The sequence below is a fragment of the Mus pahari genome, chromosome 9 (assembly GCF_900095145.1).
Source record: "Mus pahari chromosome 9, PAHARI_EIJ_v1.1, whole genome shotgun sequence".
NCBI lineage: Eukaryota > Metazoa > Chordata > Mammalia > Rodentia > Muridae > Mus > Mus pahari.
The window spans coordinates 55,820,744-55,840,353 of NC_034598.1; the positions used below are offsets into that span (position 1 = coordinate 55,820,744).

Genomic DNA, 19,610 nt, shown 5'->3' on the forward strand with positions numbered 1-19,610 from the left:
TTCAAGACAGGGTTTCGGGCTGGAGAGATGGCTCAGTGGTTAAGAGCACTGACTGCTCTTCCAAAGGTCCTGAGTTCAAATCCCAGCAACCACATGGTGGCTCACAACCATCTGTAATGAAATCTGGCGCCCTCTTCTGGAGTGTCTGAAGACAGCAACAGTGTACTTACATATAATAAATAAATATTTAAAAAAAAAAAAAGACAGGGTTTCTCTGTGTGGCCTTGGCTGTCCTGGAACTCACTCTGTAGACCAGGCTGGCCTCAAACTCAGAAATCCATGTGCCTCTGCCTCCCAAGTGCTAGGATTAAAGGCGTGAGACTTGAAGTCTCTTATTGATGGGAGAGATTTTTTTGTTGTTTCTAATTGCTTTCTCTTTGAATTGAAATTTTTTTAAAAGATTTATTTATTTATTTATTTATTTATTTATTATAAGTACACTGTGGCTGTCTTCAGACACACCAGAAGAGGGCNTCAGATCTCACTACAGATGGTTGTGAGCCACCATGTGGTTGCTGGGGTTTGAACTCAGGACCTCTGGAAGAGCAGTCAGTGCTCTTACCCACTGAGCCATCTCTCCAGCCCGAAATTTTGTTTTTCTGCCATACTTCTTTTTTGTATTTCTTTTGTAGTAAAATGCTTTAATTGCTTTTGCATTTATTATCCTCCTTTATGTTATCAATGTATCTTTTAGATTGTATAACCATTAATGTTTATAGCTTTTTATATGAACATTTTTAAAGCATAATTTTGTTCTTTAACTTGTATATTGTATTTGAAGTGTATATATCACTTTTATAATGTTCTGTATTTTTTCTTTAAGATTTATTTATTTATTTATTATATGTAAGTACACTGTAGCTGTCTTCAGACACTCCAGAAGAGGGCATCAGATTTCATTACATATGGTTGTGAGCCACCATGTGGTTGCTGGGATTTGAACTCAAGACCTTCAGAAGAGCAGCCAGTGCTCTTAACCGCTGAGCTGTCTCACCAGGCCCCCTCTGTATTTGTTTTGTATGAACCTTTATAAGTGAATTTTAAATTTATTTACCTTACTTGCATCTTTCATTTAATATTAGATACCTTTTGGCATTTTTTATAAGACAATTTAATGGTATTGAACTTAATAACTTTTGTTTAAATGAGAACTATTTCTTCACATTTGAAGGTTAGTTTTCTGGATATGATATGATATGATTACCCTGACTGGCAAGGTAGGTTGGTTGGTTGGTTTTTCTTCCTCTCTAAGAACTTCATGTATTTTATCTTACTCTCTTAAGATTCCTGCCAAAATCGGCTGACTATTCCCTAAGTTCTCCTATATGAGTAGCTTTTCTCTTCTTTAAAATTCTCTTTGCCTTTGACAGTTTGATAATAATGGTGTGTGTATGTGTGTGGACACGTGTGCATATGTGTGGGTGGATGTGCAGGGTCACACATGGGGAAGAAGGCTAGAGGTCAACATTGTCTTCTTCAGTGGTCTCCTCCGTTCTCCAAAAGTCCTCAACTGCCTGATTCACCTAAGCCTTGTGGCCAGTACGCTCCAGTGACCGCCTCCTCGTCTGCCTCCCCAGCTCTGGGGAACAGGCATGTGCCACCATGCCAGGCTTTGTTTCATGAGTCTGGGGATGCAGACTCAGGTCCACATACTCATGCAAACAAGCACTTGAGCTTAGCCATCTCCCCAGCTCTGAAGGCAGTGTCTCCTGATGTGTTGTTCCTGTTAGATTTAACAGTACTTCTTACTTGTTGGGTTTCTTCAATCTGAATGCATAATTCCTTACCCAAATTTGGGGGATTTTCTGATTCTTATATTTTTATTTTTTTCTTCCCTTTTCTCCGTTTTATGCTTCCATAATATCTTCAGTGAAACACTTTGCCTTTTTTGTTCTTTTTTTAAATGTACCTCTAACTACTAACTGAATAATATCAAATAGTGGAGTTTGCTGACTCTCTTTTGTATATTCTTGAAAACCTGTAATTAATTTTCAGCGAACTTTAGTTGTTCTGTTACACATGCCTGTCAATAAAAGTAAACCGAGGTGGGGTTTTGTTGTTGAGACAGGGTTCCTCTGTGTGTCCCTGTCTGGCCAGTCCTAGAACTAACTTTGCAGACTAGGCTGGCCTTGAACTCAGAGATTTTGCCTGCCTCTGCTTCCTGAATGCTGGGATTAAAATGACCTCACCAGGTGAAAGTGGACTGAGTTTTTAGCTTACTGTATAATTTACATTTGCATTACAGAAAGAACACAGCCGGTGTCTCTGACCAGGGCTAGACCTGGATTCAGATCCTGGCACTGTGGGTTCGTACTGTCTGCGTACCTTTCTGAATATGGAAATTTTGAAAGTGAAAATTTAAAAAGTATGTATTTGTATGTGTATGAATGGTTTGGTTGCAATTATATATGTGCACCATTGGCGTGCTTAGCCCTTAGGGGTCAGAGGGTACAGTCCCCTGGAATTGTAGTTAAGGTTGTGAGCTGCTGCCCTGTGGGTGCTGTAAATGGGACCTGGCTTTGGATTTGGGTGGTGGTGGGTTTGGTTTGCTCTAGGTTTTGTGTCGCTGGCTGTTTTTTTTTTTTTGTTGTTGTTGTTGTTTTTTAAGANTTATTTATTATTTATATGTAAGTACACTGTAGTTGTCTTCAGACACACCAGTAGAAGGCGTCAGATGTCATTACAGATGGTTGTGAGCCACCATGTGGTTGCACTTAAGACCTTCATAAGAACAGTCAGTGCTCTTAACTGCTGAACCATCTCTCCAGCCCCCACCCCCCCCTCCCGTGTTGCTGGCTTTTTATTTGTTTGTTTCTTTCTTTTTCTGCAGTGCTGGGAATTGAGCCTAGCAGATCAGACCTTCGGCCTTGCTAGGCAAGCGTTCTCTAAGATGTGTCCCCAGTTCCTGTTTCATGGTCCAGAGTGAGGGCTGGGGTTACTTTTGTTTTTAACTCTATAGACTTTTTACTGCATATTATAAAAGAGTCTAGATTCCATTTCTTAAAGTTATTTTCAAATATTAATACTCATTAGGTTCATGTGTATGTGTATCTGTGTTAGTCTATTTGGCCTCAGGTTGTGAAATATATAATGGTTAGCACATAGATGCAGTTTTGAGAGCTGCCAAAAATAACTCCCTAACCCCCCCCCCCAAATCAATAAACAGGATTTTGGGGGGGGGGTCAAAAATAAAAGTCTTAAATTCTAGACAAGTCTCTTAAGGATTTCTTAAAATAGTGTTTTATTTTCAGTAAAAATTAACCATCATAATTTAATTCTCATGAGAAATAAAGGGAAAAGTTTTAAATTCACTATATAATAGTAACCTCTGGTAGTATTTGAATCTAGCTTTCTTTAGTCTTTTAAAATTAGTATGACTATAAATATCTCCTATTACAAATATTTATGTGTTTATCCTTATAATCATATACATTTGCCTCTCCCATTAAACAGCTTAAGTTTTTTAATTGCTGGATAATATTTTATTATTTAACTATCGTGCATTGACTTTTTTTCTAGTCATTTCCTTAGGAAATAATACTGAAAAGGAAATTACTTTTTCAAAGAGCCTAAGCTTTATAAAATGCTTTTGATAATATTCATATTACTTCCTAATCTAGAATGACAGTTTGAGCATAGCCTAGCCCCAGTTGGCTTTTTTATTTTATCTGTGCAGCTGTGTAAGAACACCCTCTCCCCCCACTTGGTGTCAGACAGTGACTGTAAGGTATACACAGCAAGCTTTCTATTTATGGAGAATTCTTGTACATTTCTTTTCTAGGTATTTCTAGGTACTTATGATTTCATCTGCACAAAGTGAACACTTAGCTGTAGTAGCAAATGAGGCAGCCACTCCCACCACTCCCGCAGTGCTCGCCAGCATCCCTGGCTTCTGAAGTCCCAGCACGGAGCTTCTGTTTTGTTGACTTTGACTCATTCCATTTTATTAGCATTTCCTTACTCTCTCCTTCAAAGGGAGTTTTAATCAGCTTATTTATATAGATATATTTCTGTCTTACCGAGAGCTTTTATTGAGCTTTCATAATTTGGTAGTGAAAGCCGGCTTACTGTTGGGAAAGTTAAGAGGTCCCTCTGGTGGAGCACATAGGAAACACAGCTTTGTGTTTGTAGCTGGAGCGCTCATGGCATCCCTGTGGGCGGGGTGATGAGTGCTGCCTCAGCCTCTTAAGTTGCTTTCAAAACCCATTTCTGACACAATACACAATACCTAAGATCTGTGAAGAACTTAATAGGAAAGTGGATCTCTGTGAATGTGCCAAGTGCTGACCAGATAAGAGTTTTATGGTTTAGCCTGGCACCTTGATCACTGCTGGTGAAGCTTTATGTGGAAGATTAAATAGTTTCAAGAGGCCTGTGACAGGACGGATTACTTTGAGCAGAAAATTATCTCTTCTGTTGACTAGTGCTTCTGGACATAAGGTGTCTGCTCCATCGCTACACACTTCACCAACCTCATTTAAGTTTGGTTGTCTTTCATCTTGATGCCTTCGTCCCTTTTTAGTTCTCATTATGCAGAATTAAATCTTTAGTAGAAATGTGGTGAAAGGAAAGAGAAGTATTCTAAAAAGTGAGGCAGTGAGACTTGTATAATACATTTTTTTAAAAAAATGCACTTTATGCCGAGTGCTGGTCTCAAGTTCACCTTCATCTGACAAGGTGGAGGACAGGGAACCTAAACAAATATGAACAAATTAAAGCTTAGAGGTTTAATAACTGGGTCACCCGACTAGACTGTGACCAGCCTAGGAGTAGAGAGCCTGTCCTCTGTGTAACATTGTTCTACTTCTTTGATGACCAGCTAGGTCCATAACCTGTCAGTTCCAGTGTGAATAAACAATTGACACTTTAAAGTTGTTGTGAGCACCTTGACGTGGCAGTTACAGTGGCTACATGTCATAGATGGTACACCTCACTAAGCGTGTTGTGCATATGTAGTTTGTAATGGAACTGAAATCTATAGTCCTAGATCTGCTGGATACAAAAGTCAAGGTCCCATTGAATCAATGGTTAAATCTGGTTTTGCTCTTCTTTTTTTTTTTTTTTTTTTTTTTTAAGGCAGGGTCTAACTGTGCAGCCCTGGCTGTCCTGGAACTCACTATGTAGGCTGGCCTTGAACTCAGAGAGATCAGCCTGTCTCCGACTCTGCCTCCTGAGTGCCGGGATTAAAGAGATCCATCAGCATGCCTGACAGTGTTGTTTCTTGGTGTATAGCATATAGCATCTCAAAAACAAACTGCAGTCTCTAGGTGGAGAGGCATAGAGCTGTCTCTGCCTGGCAGCTCCTTTGTATGAGCGATCCCATTAGATTTCTAATTCTTGGTTCTTTTCTTTTCTTTTCTCTTCTCTTCTTTTCTTTTCTCTTCTCTTCTTTTCTTTTCTTTTCTTTTCTTTTTCTTTTCTTTTCTGTATAGAATAGAGTTTATTCAGGGCATGGAGAGGGGAGTTAAGAGGGTAGTAGAGGCAGAGAGAGGGAGAGAAGTGGAAGAGTAGAGGAGTAGAGGTCGGCCATGAGCACTTGGAGGGTTATATTCTTTTAATATGCTGTATGTATTCATGTGCATTTACATACACTACCCTTTCCAGGTGCACTTGGTCTTTAAAATAGCTGCTGAAATTTTATGTTTTAAAACATTATCAGATGCTTCAAATGTAAGTTAAATTTCAGAGTACAAATGCAATTGAAGTTTGATTCAGTTGAGAGACCAGCAAGCCAGGACTGTATAGCTAGACCATCTCAAAAGTAAACAATACTGTTTTGTGTAAAAGACCTGGTTTCTTTTGTAACACAGAAAGATGATGGTAAGAAGGCTGAAGGCTATATTCTATAAAGCAAATTCAAGCAGATGGCCTGTAAACTACCTTTATTATCTTAAAAATCCTAGCAAAAGTTTTGTGTCAGTCATTTATGATCCCGGGCAGTTAGCTGTGCTTTGTACAACTTGGTATGTTTGCAGATAGGATATAGTAAAGCAAAATTGCCAGTGAATTAGGGAGTTGAAGTGTGTGACCCAATGAAAACAATTTCCAGTATCATTGGAGAGTCTGTTGATAAAATAATTTGGTGGACATTTCTAAAATTATTTTAAGAGATTTCTAACGCAGCCTCTGCAGTATAGAAAGTGCATGAAGTGATCCTTTGTACAGGGCTTGATTAGCGTAGGAGACCTCGGCGGGATCCTTAGTACAGGGCTTGGTTAGCATAGGAGGCCTCTGTGGCTAGGCTTAGTGCTGCGCTTGTAGTTCCTAGCAAAATAGCTGGTGTGGCATGGATCAGGATTAAATATATATTGTACAAAACACACAGACAGTGGATACAAATTGACTGAAAAAAGAAGTTTGCCTGTGTGTATTGAGACCCTCTTTTTTCCATGATAAGTGTAATTGTAGTATAGTATATAAGATACAGTGTCATGCGGGAAGAGGCTTGCATGGGGAAGCTCACTGCTCAGTCTTCTAACAGTCAGTGAATGTCAGGTTTACCGAGAGACCCTGTCTCAGAAAGTAAGGGGGAGAGCCATTAAGGAGCACCCAGTGTCAACCTTTAGTCTTTCTATGCACAGCCACATACCCATATATGCACCACATACCCCCATACACATGTACACACACCATGCACATAACACACACAATTAAAAACAAATATTATACCTGCTCATCCCTACCAATTAGTAAGCTTCTGGATTTTTAGGACCTTAAATGGCTTTTATTTATGAAAAGTGTGCATATATTTGTACTTTTATATATACATTTATATTCTTGGGATATTTTTTCTTTTTTCAGGCAAGGTCTTGCTGTGTAGGTGAGGCTGGCTGACTGGTGTGGTTAATGTGTTAGTATACATTTAAATACATTATCACATTAGTAACTAAAACTGAAAACATTTAAAATTATTCATTTGAAATAATAATGAGCTTTGTACATGGCACAGTACTTATAAAATGTAGTGTCTGTGAGCTTTCTATGTGGCAAAAAGACTTTAAATTGTACTGTCTGTGTGCAAGTGCATGCATGTGTACTAAAGTGTCATGGCAGGCACAGGTGTGTTGGTGAGAAGATGACCTGGACCAGTGCTCACCTGGTCTCTATAGACTGTCCTGTGTACCCCACCCTAGCTGGCCTACTTCCTCCCCTGGGTCTGCTGTCTCTGCTTGAAGCATGTCAAGGAAATGCAGCCTCACATGAATATATAGTTAATCAGATAGTTGCTGATACTCTTTGATACTATATCAAACCTTGAAGAAGGGGGGGAGGGGGAAGAGAGGAGGAGGAGGAGGAGGAGGAGGAGGAGGAGGAGAAGAAGAAGAAGAAGAAGAAGAAGAAGAAGAAGAAGAAGAAGAAGAAGAAGAAGAAGAAGAAGAAGTAGTAGTAGTAGTAGTAGTAGTAGTAGTAGTAGTAGTAGTAGTAGTAGGGTGTGGTGTGTGTGTTTGTGTGCGAGTGTGTGGATATTGAGTATCTTTCTTCCTCCTTTCCCAACTTCTATTTGGAGACCATGTCTCTCACTGAAGATGGAGTTTGGTGTTCTGACTAAATTGGCTGTCCTGTGTGCCCCAGAATTTGCCTCTACCCTACTCCCCCAGGCCCCCCCCCAGGTGTTGGGGTTACCTGTGAATGTTAGTATTCCTGGCCTTTGTATGGATGCTGGGTATCTGAACTCTGCTCCTAATGCCTGTCTCTCAGGCTGGCTCCCTGCCCTCAGCCACCTCCCTAGCCCAAGCAGTAGCGTTCCAAAGCGGTAGTTGCCACTGTCGGTGAAGGTTTGGATTGTTTCATAAAATCCTTGGGTCTCTCTTGGAATGTGTGGGTCTTTTACCTGTGTGTGATTATTGTCTACAAAAAAATGGGTTGAAAAATACTGGTTTACTGAGTTGTTTCTTTCTGTTACACTGTATCAAAGTCACGTTTGTTAATATCGTATCAATTTATGAGAAGTCTTTAAGTACTGTCAACTTATAGTCATAAGCGACAAAAATGTTTTTCTAATTTATACTTTTTCACTTAGAGGTTTGAATTTATAATTAGTTACAGTCAACATTTTTGACCTTATGGGCTTAATGGTTTTACTAGTTGAGAATTTTAATCGTCTCAATAATTTGCCATATGCTTTTTTGAAAATACTGTTGCATTTATGAAAGGTAAATTTAATTATTACAATGATATTTGAAAATAAACTTAACAAATAACTAAAATTTGTAAATATAATAAAACGAGAAAGAAAGCATAGCAGAATATTAATAGTGGTTCTATTGGAATCATGAAAAGATGGTGTTTTTCATTTTTTAATTTTTAGTACCGAGTTGTATGTTTTTGTTACTGTGTTTATGTGGTTAAAATGAAAACAAAGCATGTTGTTTATGTGACGGTTTACATAGGACTATTGAGAATGGGTCTCTGTTTTTCTTGTTAGAATTTAGGTCCTGAGTATGAAGATGTATTTAATACTTCATTGCTGTGGATTTTTAAAAATGGGAAAGATGTTGGAATAAGGTACAGGATTTGATTTACAATTTGATGATTTTGTATTGTAAGAAGTGTTTTTTTAAATTTTAATCTCTACCTTAATTATTTTTAAATAGGTGTGTTGGTTACGGGCCTGAAGAAGACTTGACAAACATAACTGATGTGCAGTTTTTACAATCCACCAGGCCCCAGATGCCCTTCTGGTGTCGTTTCCGGCGTGCTTTCATTACTGTGACCCATAGGTTATTGTTGTTATGTTTAGGTAAGTTGTTAGGATTAGAAGTGGGCTGCACTGCTTGCACCTCACGGGATGCCAGAGCTGAGAGAGAGCTTACTCCCTGCTTCTGGAGATGATGCTGGGAATGACATCCAAGAGTCTTCTCTTAAGTTTTAGTTTACTTTTGTGTGTACCAAATACCTGACAGAGATAACTCTCAGCGAGAAAGGTGTATTTTAGCTCCCAGTGAGAGTTGCCAGTCTATCAGGAGAGGGTTGGCAGAGCAGATAGCATGGCAGCCAGGAAGCAGAGAGGAGAGAGTGGCCACTTGTCTTAAGTGTCCCAAAATCCTGTGCCAGGGACTTGTTTCTTCCAGCTAAGTCCACTGTGGGAATGTCCACAGTTCCCACGTTAGTGCTGTCAGCCACTGACACAGGCTGTATGAGGACACATCTTCATGTTTAAATGATAACAGCAAAGTTGGGGGGTATTTATGACAATTGTAGACCCAAGGGCTTAGAGGCCGGTATCCTAAAAAGAGAAAAGTTTGTCATGAAAATGTCATAGAAGGAGCACGTTTAGTAGGATGTGTGTGGAAGTCTACAAAACCTACTTGTAGAAAGCAGAGTGGGAAATAGAAAAGTTGAGCCCCACCCCTGCTTTAGTATTGGTTTTTTGAGACAGGGTTTCTCTGTGTAGTCTTGGCTGTCCTGGAACTCACTTTATAAACTAGCCTGGCTTCAATTAGTCACTCTGCCTCCTGAGTGCTGGGATTAAAGTGATGTACCACCATATCTGGATAAAGTTTGAGCTTATTTTAAATAAAGTAAGCCCTTAAATTTTTGGTTTAAAATATTATTTATGGGAAATAATTTTTTTAAACTTAGGTTCTTGGAATTTTTATAATAGGAAATAAGAAATTACTCTTTTCTGTTTTCTTTTGGTAGCACTCTAAACATAATTCAGTTTTTTTAATATTTGGTGTGTTTAATAAAACTCACTGTTTGAATAGTTCAGTGCTAAAAGGAGAAAAGTCTGAAACAGTTACTTTTTATTTTTAGTAATAGGGATTTAAATACTCAACTGTTAATGTAATAGAAGAATCGTTTTAAAGAGGGGTGAAATTTGGGGAAAGTCCTTAAGGTTTTCTAAGTATAGCTTTATTATACTGTTAAATTTAACTCTTTGCACTCCGTTATTCCATGAGGCTAGGGGTGAGGGTCACTGTTAGCAGCTATCATGTAACTATTACCGAGCACAGCCTTAACGCCAACCCCAATGTTGCAGGTGTAGTGATGGTCTGTGTTGTTCTCCGTTACATGAGATACCGCTGGACTAAGGAGGAGGAGGAAACAAGGCAGATGTATGATATGGTGGTAAAGATTATAGGTATGGAATTTATAAAGTCCTAAACTGTTTGTACAACAGTCACCATGTGACAAAGCTTCAATGTAGTTGACAGCAGTTGATTTACTTGTAAAGTTATTGTTGGTTTATTTTCAGATGTTTTACGAAGTCATAATGAAGCTTGTCAGGAAACTAAAGATTTACAGCCTTACATGCCTATTCCACATGTTCGCGATTCCTTAATACAGCCGCAGGACAGGTGTGTAAACCAACACTAATTGAAATCAGTGTAGATATCTGTGGGAGACTTGGATTTTACTGAGACTTGTGACTCCTCAACTCTACTTGACTGGGTAGAGTTTTTAAAGTGTTTCACCCTCTCCTCTCAGTGCATAGTAAGTTTATCGCTTATTCCTGCTTCCCAGTCTTCCTCTTTATCCCTGAGGACAATGAGAATTGTCCTGAGAAACAGAAGAGGCTAGTTAGGATTTTAGTAATATTAAGTACTGAGGTTGTTATTACTGAAGCTTTATAAATGAATGCTAAAACCTGACTTTTTGAAAATGAAAAAAGATGCATATTTCCATATTCTGCAAGGCTTCTCAGTCTAGTAGCTCATCTTCATCTCCAGTGAAGAGCAGCTGCTCACAGTAACCATTGCTTCAGTTACTAACATTTCCAAAAGATGAGAAGCCAAGGGGAAGTTTGTTGTTTGGTTTGTGTGATAGGAAAAAGATGAAGAGAGTCTGGGATAGAGCTGTTGACTTCCTTGCTGCTAACGAATCTAGAGTCCGTACGGAGACTCGAAGAGTGGGCGGTGCAGACTTTGTAGTCTGGCGGTGGATCCAGCCTTCTGCGTCTTGTGACAAGACATTAGCGATACCCTCTAAAGTATGGCAAGGCCAAGGTATGTCATTTAAGTTTAAACAAAACCAAGGGTTTTCTAGTGTTTCAAAATATGCAATATATATTTAACTGAAACAATGTAGTGTGAAAATAATGCAAAGGTTCCCTTTACAGCTTTACCCCATAGAAGGGATAAATGTTAGAGCAGAACTGCTTTGTCTACAGCAATAAAGACCAATGTTTCTTCTTGTGGACACATGGGGTTGTTGTTGTGCTACCACAGTCATTGCTAATACGTATTCAGGGTACACAGGTGTGCCTGTGGAACCTTCATAGCCCGACTTCCAGTTGTGATTGCCTTTCTCCTGTATCTCATTAAGTCCCCTTTGCCTGACTCTCCTCTTCCAAGTGTCTTTTGTAGCTAGATTCTTAATAGTAGGTGTAGTTTCAGAACAGATAGAGTAGAACATATAAGGAGTTTTGAAGATTGGTTGCTTTGTGTGCCTGTACCTCTACTATACAGGAGAAATGTGTATATAAAACAGTATATAAGGAAGTTGTGGATAGTAAATCCTCTTTTCTACCAAATCATATACAAAGTCTTGCTTATTAATATATGCTAAGCATAGTATTTGTAGAAAAGGTAAGTGTTTTAGAATTGCTATTTTAAAAATAACCATTCCATTTTTTCCTTCTAATTTTCCTTTTTAAAGCTTAAATAGATTTTAATAATGGATTTAGGGGAGGTGGAGAGGATCCGAGAACTTGAGGGAGGGAAAATGATAGTCAGAATATATCCTTACAAAAATATGTTTACAGTTTTAAAAAGTGATGTACCGTTTCAAATGCTAAGAACAAATTTTCCTTGGAAAGTTCCTGCTGCAGGGCCCTGTGAAACTAGAAATGGAATTACTTATTTCCTATGACTAACCCGAGTCTGTCAGCCGAGCCCTTCCGCAAGCTTTCCTATGGGCTTTGACTGTGGCCCCTCTTCCCTGGTTTCTCTCCAGTCGTGTGGGCGTGTCCGGTACCCCCACTTCCTACTCTGCCTTTTCATCTCTTGGTGTTGCGGCTCATCAGCACTGTCTTCTCACTTTTACTTACCTTTGCGCTCATTTCTGTACACCAGCTCTCATGTTTGTGCCTTGTGTCCGTGCCTGTCACTGAGCACTGCATTACACATGCCCCTGCTCTAGGTGGCAGCACTCACTCTTCCTCATCTGCTCTGCCATACTCCCAGAGTCAGCCTCAGTCTTTGCCTCTGACTGCACCATGGCTCTGCTGCCCTGACTGTTGCACAGCATTGCCATCTTCCCTGTGCACAGCAGATAACCTGGCTGGTTCTGAATTCACTTTGCCTAAGTGACTTTCCACACTGTTACCGTGTCGTGCGATCCCTCTACTTAAAACACTTGTGTTGTTTTGCATTACTCTTAGGATATTATCGGGGTACTTTCATGCAGCCAGCACAGTCTTGAATAATCTGACTTCTCCTTTTCCGGGCTCATCTTTCTGTTCTATTGCTGCTATACTGACTTTTAGTTACTTGAATCTGCCTTTTCCCTTCTTGTCACAGGGCTGTGTATAGTTGGTCTCCATCTGAGATGTCCTGTGCACTTAACTTCCCTCACTGCTTTAATTTATGTCTTAGCTCTCAGAGTCAGTTTCACTTCCTTGGGGAATCTTATCTTACACTGAGGAGGGGATGAGTCTTCTTGATTAGCAAAACTAATCCCTGGAAGATAACTGTCACCCAACTATTGACTCTAGGTATTAATGACTAGCTTAATCCACCTTAACACAGGAGTTGGCTCATTAAAAGCATACAAATAATTTTTTGGAATATATTTTTTAAATTATATTTATGTATAGAGAACTTAGCAGTGTACATTTAACCTAGTTAGTGGTGAGTTCTTTAGCCCTTGCCTTTTCCAGCTTGGCAATGCAAACCACAGACTTAGGACCCAGGACGTTACCTCTCCATTGGCAACAGATCTCATCATATCTGTCGTTATAATTGGTCCTAATAGCTTCCACCAGCTTAGCCAGAGCACCCTTGTCTTCTGCCCTTGTCTTCCGAGTTAACCTGTATGAGGGCAACAGTGGTGCATGTCTTCCTGTGGACCAGGCGCCCCAGCCTGGCCTTTCCCTTGATGATGCAGTAGGGCACCCCCCTCTTTCCACACAGGGCAGGCAGGAAAACCACCAGCTCAGTGGGGTCTACATCATGGGCCATCACCACCATCTGAGCCTTCTTGTTCTCCACCAAGCTGGTGACCGTATTGACTCCTGCTCGGAGGACAGGTGGTCTCTTAGTTGGGACGTCCCCTTTTGCCATCAGCTTTCTTCTCAGCACGGGCCAGTAGCCTTTGCTTCTTCTCTTGCTTTGTCTCTGGCCTGTACTTGTGGGCAAGCTTAAGCAGCTGAGTAGCTGTTTGCCTGTCCAGGGCCTGGGTGAACTGGATAATGGCGGGAGGTGCCTTGAGCAGCTTACAGAGGATGGCTCTTTGCCGCTGCAGCCTGATGTAGTGGGGCCGTTTGACAAAGAGTGTTAGATCTCTTTTGGACTGGATGCCCTGCCCAATACCAAAGTTCTTGGGCCTTTTTTCAAAGGATTGACCACCTTTCTGGCCTCCTGTTTCTTGACAACAGCAGGGACCTAAGACACCTTCTTCCCCTTGGCCTTCTTTGGGCATCTTGCTCAGCTGGACGAGAGAGAAAGAAGGAGGAATTGTGGGTATTAAGTAAGCAGCCTCAGATATCACAAATAATTTTTTTAATGAACTAAATGATTGTCTTTCAACAAAATGGAACAATGGCAAGTAATACAATTACTTTTTTTTTGTAGCATTTCATTTAGATAGAAGAAATTCACCACCAAATAGTTTGACTCCATGTTTAAAGATTCGAAATATGTTTGATCCAGTTATGTAAGTATTATGATGAGGCATACATAATTATTTTTATTTGAAGCATCTGGGTGTAAAATGCGTGCTATATCTATTATACTTTGTATCTGTAATTTATAACTTCTTTCTGTTTAACTGTAAATGTTATACTTTTCCCCTTTTGTTAAATTCTAAGCAAAGGTTTGACCTTTGACACAGAAATAAGGACTTGTAAAATGTTTATAAATCTCTGTATTCAGTGTGACTCCTAACACATATGCATGAAGCTAGGTTAATGACAAATAATGCATGCCCTCTATTAAATGCAACTTTCATTTTATATGGAATAGTTATAGTTTTACCTCAGTAGGCTACTTTAATTAATCTTGCAGAAATTTCTAGTTCCTGTAAAAGCAAACAGAAAATAGAACAAACCCCTATAAAGCGTCACACCTTATTCTATGTTTTATATGTATGTGATAGTGGAATAGCTGAGGAACTTTTCTGACCAACGTAATCATCACAGCACATATCCAGGGAGTGACAGTGTCAGCATCTACTACCTTAGAACACCACGTCTGTCTGTCTGTCTGTCTGTCTGTCTGTCTGTCTGTCTGTCTGTGTGTGTGTGTCTGTGCGTGCGTGTACCTGTGCCTATGTCTCCATGCATGGATGGGTCTCTCACTAAACTTGAAGTGTCTCCTAGGCTGTATATTGAGCAAGCTCTAAGGATCTGTTATAAACATGCTGGTTATAGGCCTAGGCCGCCTTGTCCAGCTATTTAGAAAGAACTAGAGATTTAAACTTAGGCCCCTGTGCTTATACAGCAAGTGCCCTGACCCACTGAACCATCTCCCTAATACAGTTTAGTTATCAGTTGTAATAATTTTGAGACTTGGTATTATACGTTACTTTAGCTGTTAATGAAATGACAGATAAAACCCTTTTGTTCTAGTTTTCTTTTAATTATAATATTTTTCTTTGAGAGTTTCATATATACCTGGTGTATTTTGATCATATTTACCCCTTAGCCCTCCCCTAACTCCTCCCAGATCTACTCCCACTCCCCACCTCCTAACTATACAGTCTTGGGTTTGGAGCTATCCAGGGGACTGTAGTAAAGCTGTAAAGACCACGCCCTTTAAAAAGGACTGACTCTTCCTGCCCTGGAAACCATCAATGCCAATAGTTCTTCAGCTAGAGGTGGGGTTGTTTTTTGGTTTTGTTTTTTTTCAAATCTTGACAGAAGAAATTATGTTTTAAGAAAAATAGATGCTGATCCCATGTTATGGTTCACTCGCTTGTGATTGTTACGTGCAATGACAAGTGATACCAGAATGAATTAGATGTAGGAAGGACCTGTCACTGTCAGCACACACACTCTGATCCGCTTTTAGCAGCCCATGATACTTCTGTAGCGAATATACTGCATGCTTTAGTAATTAGGAAATCAGTTGCAGTCCAGCATTTTAGTGCGTTAGGCAGATTTAAAGTCAACTTGCCCTTTGTCCTCGGGCCCACCCCAGTGTGACTGGAGCATGCGCACAGCAGAGGTGCTCCTGAAGCTCTCGCGGAGGTGGGGTGACCCAACACCATGCTTGCCTTGTGACGTTTCTCTCTCTCTCTCTCTCTCTCTCTCTCTCTCTCTCTCTCTCTCTCNNNTCTCTCTCTCTCTCTCTCTCTCTCTCTTTTTATTATTATATCTAAGTACACTGAAGCTGTCTTCAGATGTACCAGAAGAGGATGTCAGATCTCATTATGGATGGTTGTGAGCCACCATATGGTTGCTGGGATTTGAACTCAGGACCTTCAGAAGAGCAGTTGGTACTCTTAACCACTGAGCCATCTCTCCAGCCCCCGACGTTTCTCTTTTTGTTTTGGAAAGCGAAGCTTGGAATGTAGTGTTTATATTAAGAAATAAGTCAAAATTAGAAGACGTTATTAACAGTAAAGAAAACAGTGTTGCTCTGTTGCAGCAGTCATGCTAACACTTGTCTGCACAGAACTGGAACAACCTGCAAGCATATAGCTACACAGACCGACTGGACTGCTTGGTTCCACTGCAGTGTGGGGCACAGTGCATGCAACTCGGGATAGCAGGGTTGATGTTGTTTCTCTTAATTCCAGGGAAATAGGAGATCACTGGCACCTAGCGATTCAAGAAGCAATTTTAGAGAAGTGCAGCGATAACGATGGCATCGTTCATATTGCCGTAGACAGGAACTCGCGAGAGGTAAGCCAAGTCCAGTCATACATGGGCGTTTTGGGTCTGCGACTATTAAAGTAAGACAATCCTGTCACTGTTTTCTGTTTGTGTTACAGGGCTGTGTCTATGTTAAATGTTTGTCTCCGGAATATGCTGGAAAGGCTTTTAAAGCATTGCATGGCTCTTGGTTTGATGGTAAGAAATTTGACTCTTACAAAGATTTGGAAAGGATAATTAGTTGGTTTAGATTATGCCTGATTTAAAAAAGTAATAATTTTAGGTTAATATTTTTTGAATAATAATTTAGATAATTTTTTGTTCATTCTTTTCCACAGTTAATTTTATAAAATACTAAGCATCATTTTACAGATCTAAAATACTCTTTTTATCTTACAACAGGAAAATTGGTTACAGTAAAATACTTACGACTAGATAGATACCACCATCGCTTTCCCCAGGCCCTCACTTGCAACACTCCCTTGAAGCCAGCAAATAAACATATGAACTCTCTGTCTCACCTGCGCCTGCGGACTGGCCTAGCTAATTCTCAAGGAAGTTCCTGAAAAGATGTCTTCACTCTTAGGACTGTTAATTTAAATAGGAATATTCCCATTTGGCTTCCTGTCTTCCTTTTAAAATGCTTTTTGTATGTAATATTTTTATTGCTGAAGACAGCTGTTTGAAAGTTCTGGAAATCTTCAGGTTCCAAAGGGTTTGGCAGTGAGGCAGGCGGCAGTGCTGAGGAGGCAGAGAGAAGAACTGTTTTCCTCAGTTTGTGGGACTCAGGTACGCCAGTGCATTGGAGGCTGTACGTAAGGAGCACCGACTTCACAGTAAGGGGCTCAGAGATGGTGCTTATAGGTTTGCACCAAGAGTGTTTAGAGAACCACGTACAAGCATGGCGAAGCAGCTTGTTTTGTATTTCCATAATTTGTGAACTAATGTGAATTTTTATATACAGTAAGCTGCATCATTCCTTACAGGCTTCTGTGGTAAAACCATTCACTTCCCACTTTAACCTTAGATCTCTATTGCTTGTAAAAGGTTCATTTGCTGCAGCTGGAATATGGGGAAATTTATTTGGTTTTAATGGTTATATACATGTGTAAGAGGGTGTATATGTACTTACATTGGCTTTTGTATATATGTATAAATGCTGATGGTAGCGAAAGTCTTGTTTTGTGAGAATGTCTGCATTAGCAGTAAAATAAGCTTTCTATTTTACTCATAATCTAATCTGTATATATATACATATATATATATGTGCGTAGCTGTGTATCTGTGTACATATGTAGCTGCACATATGTACATATCCACACAGATATATACGTATGGCTGTACAGTCATAGATGATCAAGCAGCCAAATACCTGGAAGTATTAGATACATGTTTAAAATATCTTTTATAGATTTTATATAAAAATCCTCAAGTACGGTTTTGTGTAGAAGTTCTGGCACCAGCTGTAATGAGTTCAAATTTATGTGAGCAATAAAGATGCAATTGGCAGATACTGGAAAATATTTTGTGAAAAGCTGTATTTATTATAAATACTGGGACTGTGACAAAACTAAAGGGATCATGTCATTTCCCAGTCTGTGTATAGCTTAAAGAAATGTTAGCTCCTGTTCTATGTCCAGTGTAAAACAGGGTACATTGTTGCAGCAAATGTACTAGACAAATTTTCCTTGGAATGTTGGGCCATGCAAGTTTGCAATGTAGATGGTGCACGAAATGACCATTGGTTTGTGCCTCAGTGTTTATTTCAGTAAAGCTACTTTATTACTGTATGTTTTCAGATCAGAATAGTTACTGATCAAGGTTTACTTGTAACCTAAAAATTGGCTTCTTGAAAAATAACCTGTTGGATAGATCATTGTTGGTCCAAAGGAAGATGTGAAACAGCTGGAATTACATGAATCTTAATTTTTATGTTAAGTTCAGTTTTCTTTTTGTTGTGTATGTGTTTGGTTTGCAGCATGAACTTGCGCGGATAATGCACGTTTTCTGGTTAAGTAAACATGATGCACACTATTCTGTAACAGAAAACCCTTGTGCCTNACCTGTGTGCTTTTGTGGGCACCATGTTTATGAAGAATAAATGATTTGTTATCAGAAGAGAATAAATTTTAAATTCTCAATCTATGTCTCAGATGCTAATGTGTTAAAATATAAATATATATAATATATAAAGTAACCANTCTTTCTGTATTTTATGTGCATCATAGTGATTTATTTGAGCTTAGTGACACAATCTTGTAACCTGTTGCAAGAGTGAANGTAAAATAATATAGTTGTGGCATTTAAACAGGTCACCCTTTGATGCAGATGCATCTTTTTCTTGCTTCTGAGATACATTTCATGTAAACATTGCACATTTATTATTGTAATATATACTATTATGCAGCTTATTTTACCTGGAACTCTTAAGCCGACCAAGAGTCCTCCCTGTAAGACAGATGGGAATGTGTATAATAATTAGGTATTTGAAAAGTTCTGCTTTGATGTAATTTGTTTCTTGTTCTGTTTAAAAAAAGAAGGACAACATTCTAATTAAAAATTTATTAGGTTTTTTTTAAAAACATGCGTCTTTTTGTTTTAAAGAAACATGTTGAGTGTTGTGTGTCTGCTTTTCTTTTTGCTGTGAAAGTAGGATCTTTAAATCTCTCGGGATCTATGGTTACATGTGTATTTAAGGATAAGAATTGTAAAGTTTTGATGTTTTCACTGTTTTGAGATGGAGATCTCACTGTGTAGCCTGGGCTGGTCTCAGACTTGTGGACTCCTGCTTTCTAGCCTTCCCAGAGCTGAGGTTACAGGGTGAGCACCAGGCCCGGGTGACAAGGTCATTGGAACCACCTACTTTCAGCATCTTTTAAACAATTTATAGCAATTATTAATTATATAAGTAATGGGTTTCATCATGTTATTGTGTGTGTGTGTGTGTGTGTGTGTGTGTGTGTGTGTGTGTGTGTGTAGTATAAAATGTATGTTCACCCCATTACCCTCATTGTCCTCTTCCTCTTGTTTCTACTCCTGTCTTCTAATTCTGATTCTCTTTATGAAAATGACTTCATTTAACTTTCAAGTGTTTGGACCAAATGGTGACGAGATGTGAATCAACCGGGTCAGTAAGCACTTCAGCTCAGATAGTTTTGTCAAAGAAGGGATTCTCAACAGAGAAACAGTTGTATGCATCCTGACTTAGCTGCTAAACCCTTTATTTACGTCGTTCTTGGATGTTTCAATCAAGTAAAAAGATTTGACTCATTAGTCGTGTTATAGCCATATAGATTGCTGACATAGTTGGTACTAGCTGACTCTGTTAAGGATACAGACTTGGAAAACACATAGGCTAACCCTGAAGAAATCCCATCTGGAGAAAGAGAATAGTAAATTAAAGGATGCTGTGGATAAAGCCTTATAATGATAACGTAAGAGGAGAGTAGGCAGGACTCTGAGATATAGAGAGGCTTGGCTGTGTCTTCCTGACCAGATGCACAACAGGTCAGGATGGGTTAAGACAGAGGTCCTAGTGTCTGTTAGAGTCTCAGTGGTGAGTCTGCCCTGCATTCTCATTCTCTCTCTCTCTCTCTCTCTCTCTCTCTCTCTCTCTCTCTCTCTCTCTCTC

At 39.4% G+C, this 19,610-nt stretch overlaps 1 protein-coding gene across 2 annotated transcripts in view; it reads left to right on the forward strand.

The window, feature by feature from the left end:
• The window catches only part of Lemd3 (LEM domain containing 3), a 56,582-nt gene extending 38,027 nt beyond the window's left edge, over positions 1-18,555 (forward strand). Inside the window, exons 5-13 of one of the 2 annotated variants that reach the window (XM_029542284.1) lie at positions 8,426-8,505; positions 8,595-8,740; positions 9,983-10,084; positions 10,199-10,301; positions 10,831-10,949; positions 13,737-13,818; positions 15,904-16,009; positions 16,099-16,177; positions 16,382-18,547. In XM_029542284.1, the coding sequence (XP_029398144.1) occupies positions 8,426-8,505; positions 8,595-8,740; positions 9,983-10,084; positions 10,199-10,301; positions 10,831-10,949; positions 13,737-13,818; positions 15,904-16,009; positions 16,099-16,177; positions 16,382-16,545 (981 nt within the window). In that variant the 3' untranslated portion in view covers positions 16,546-18,547. Of the gene's footprint in view, positions 1-8,425; positions 8,506-8,594; positions 8,741-9,982; positions 10,085-10,198; positions 10,302-10,770; positions 10,950-13,736; positions 13,819-15,903; positions 16,010-16,098; positions 16,178-16,381 lie in introns of both variants that reach the window. The other variant, XM_021204794.2, reaches the window with a different exon arrangement.
• Positions 18,556-19,610: the final 1,055 nt, after the last annotated feature.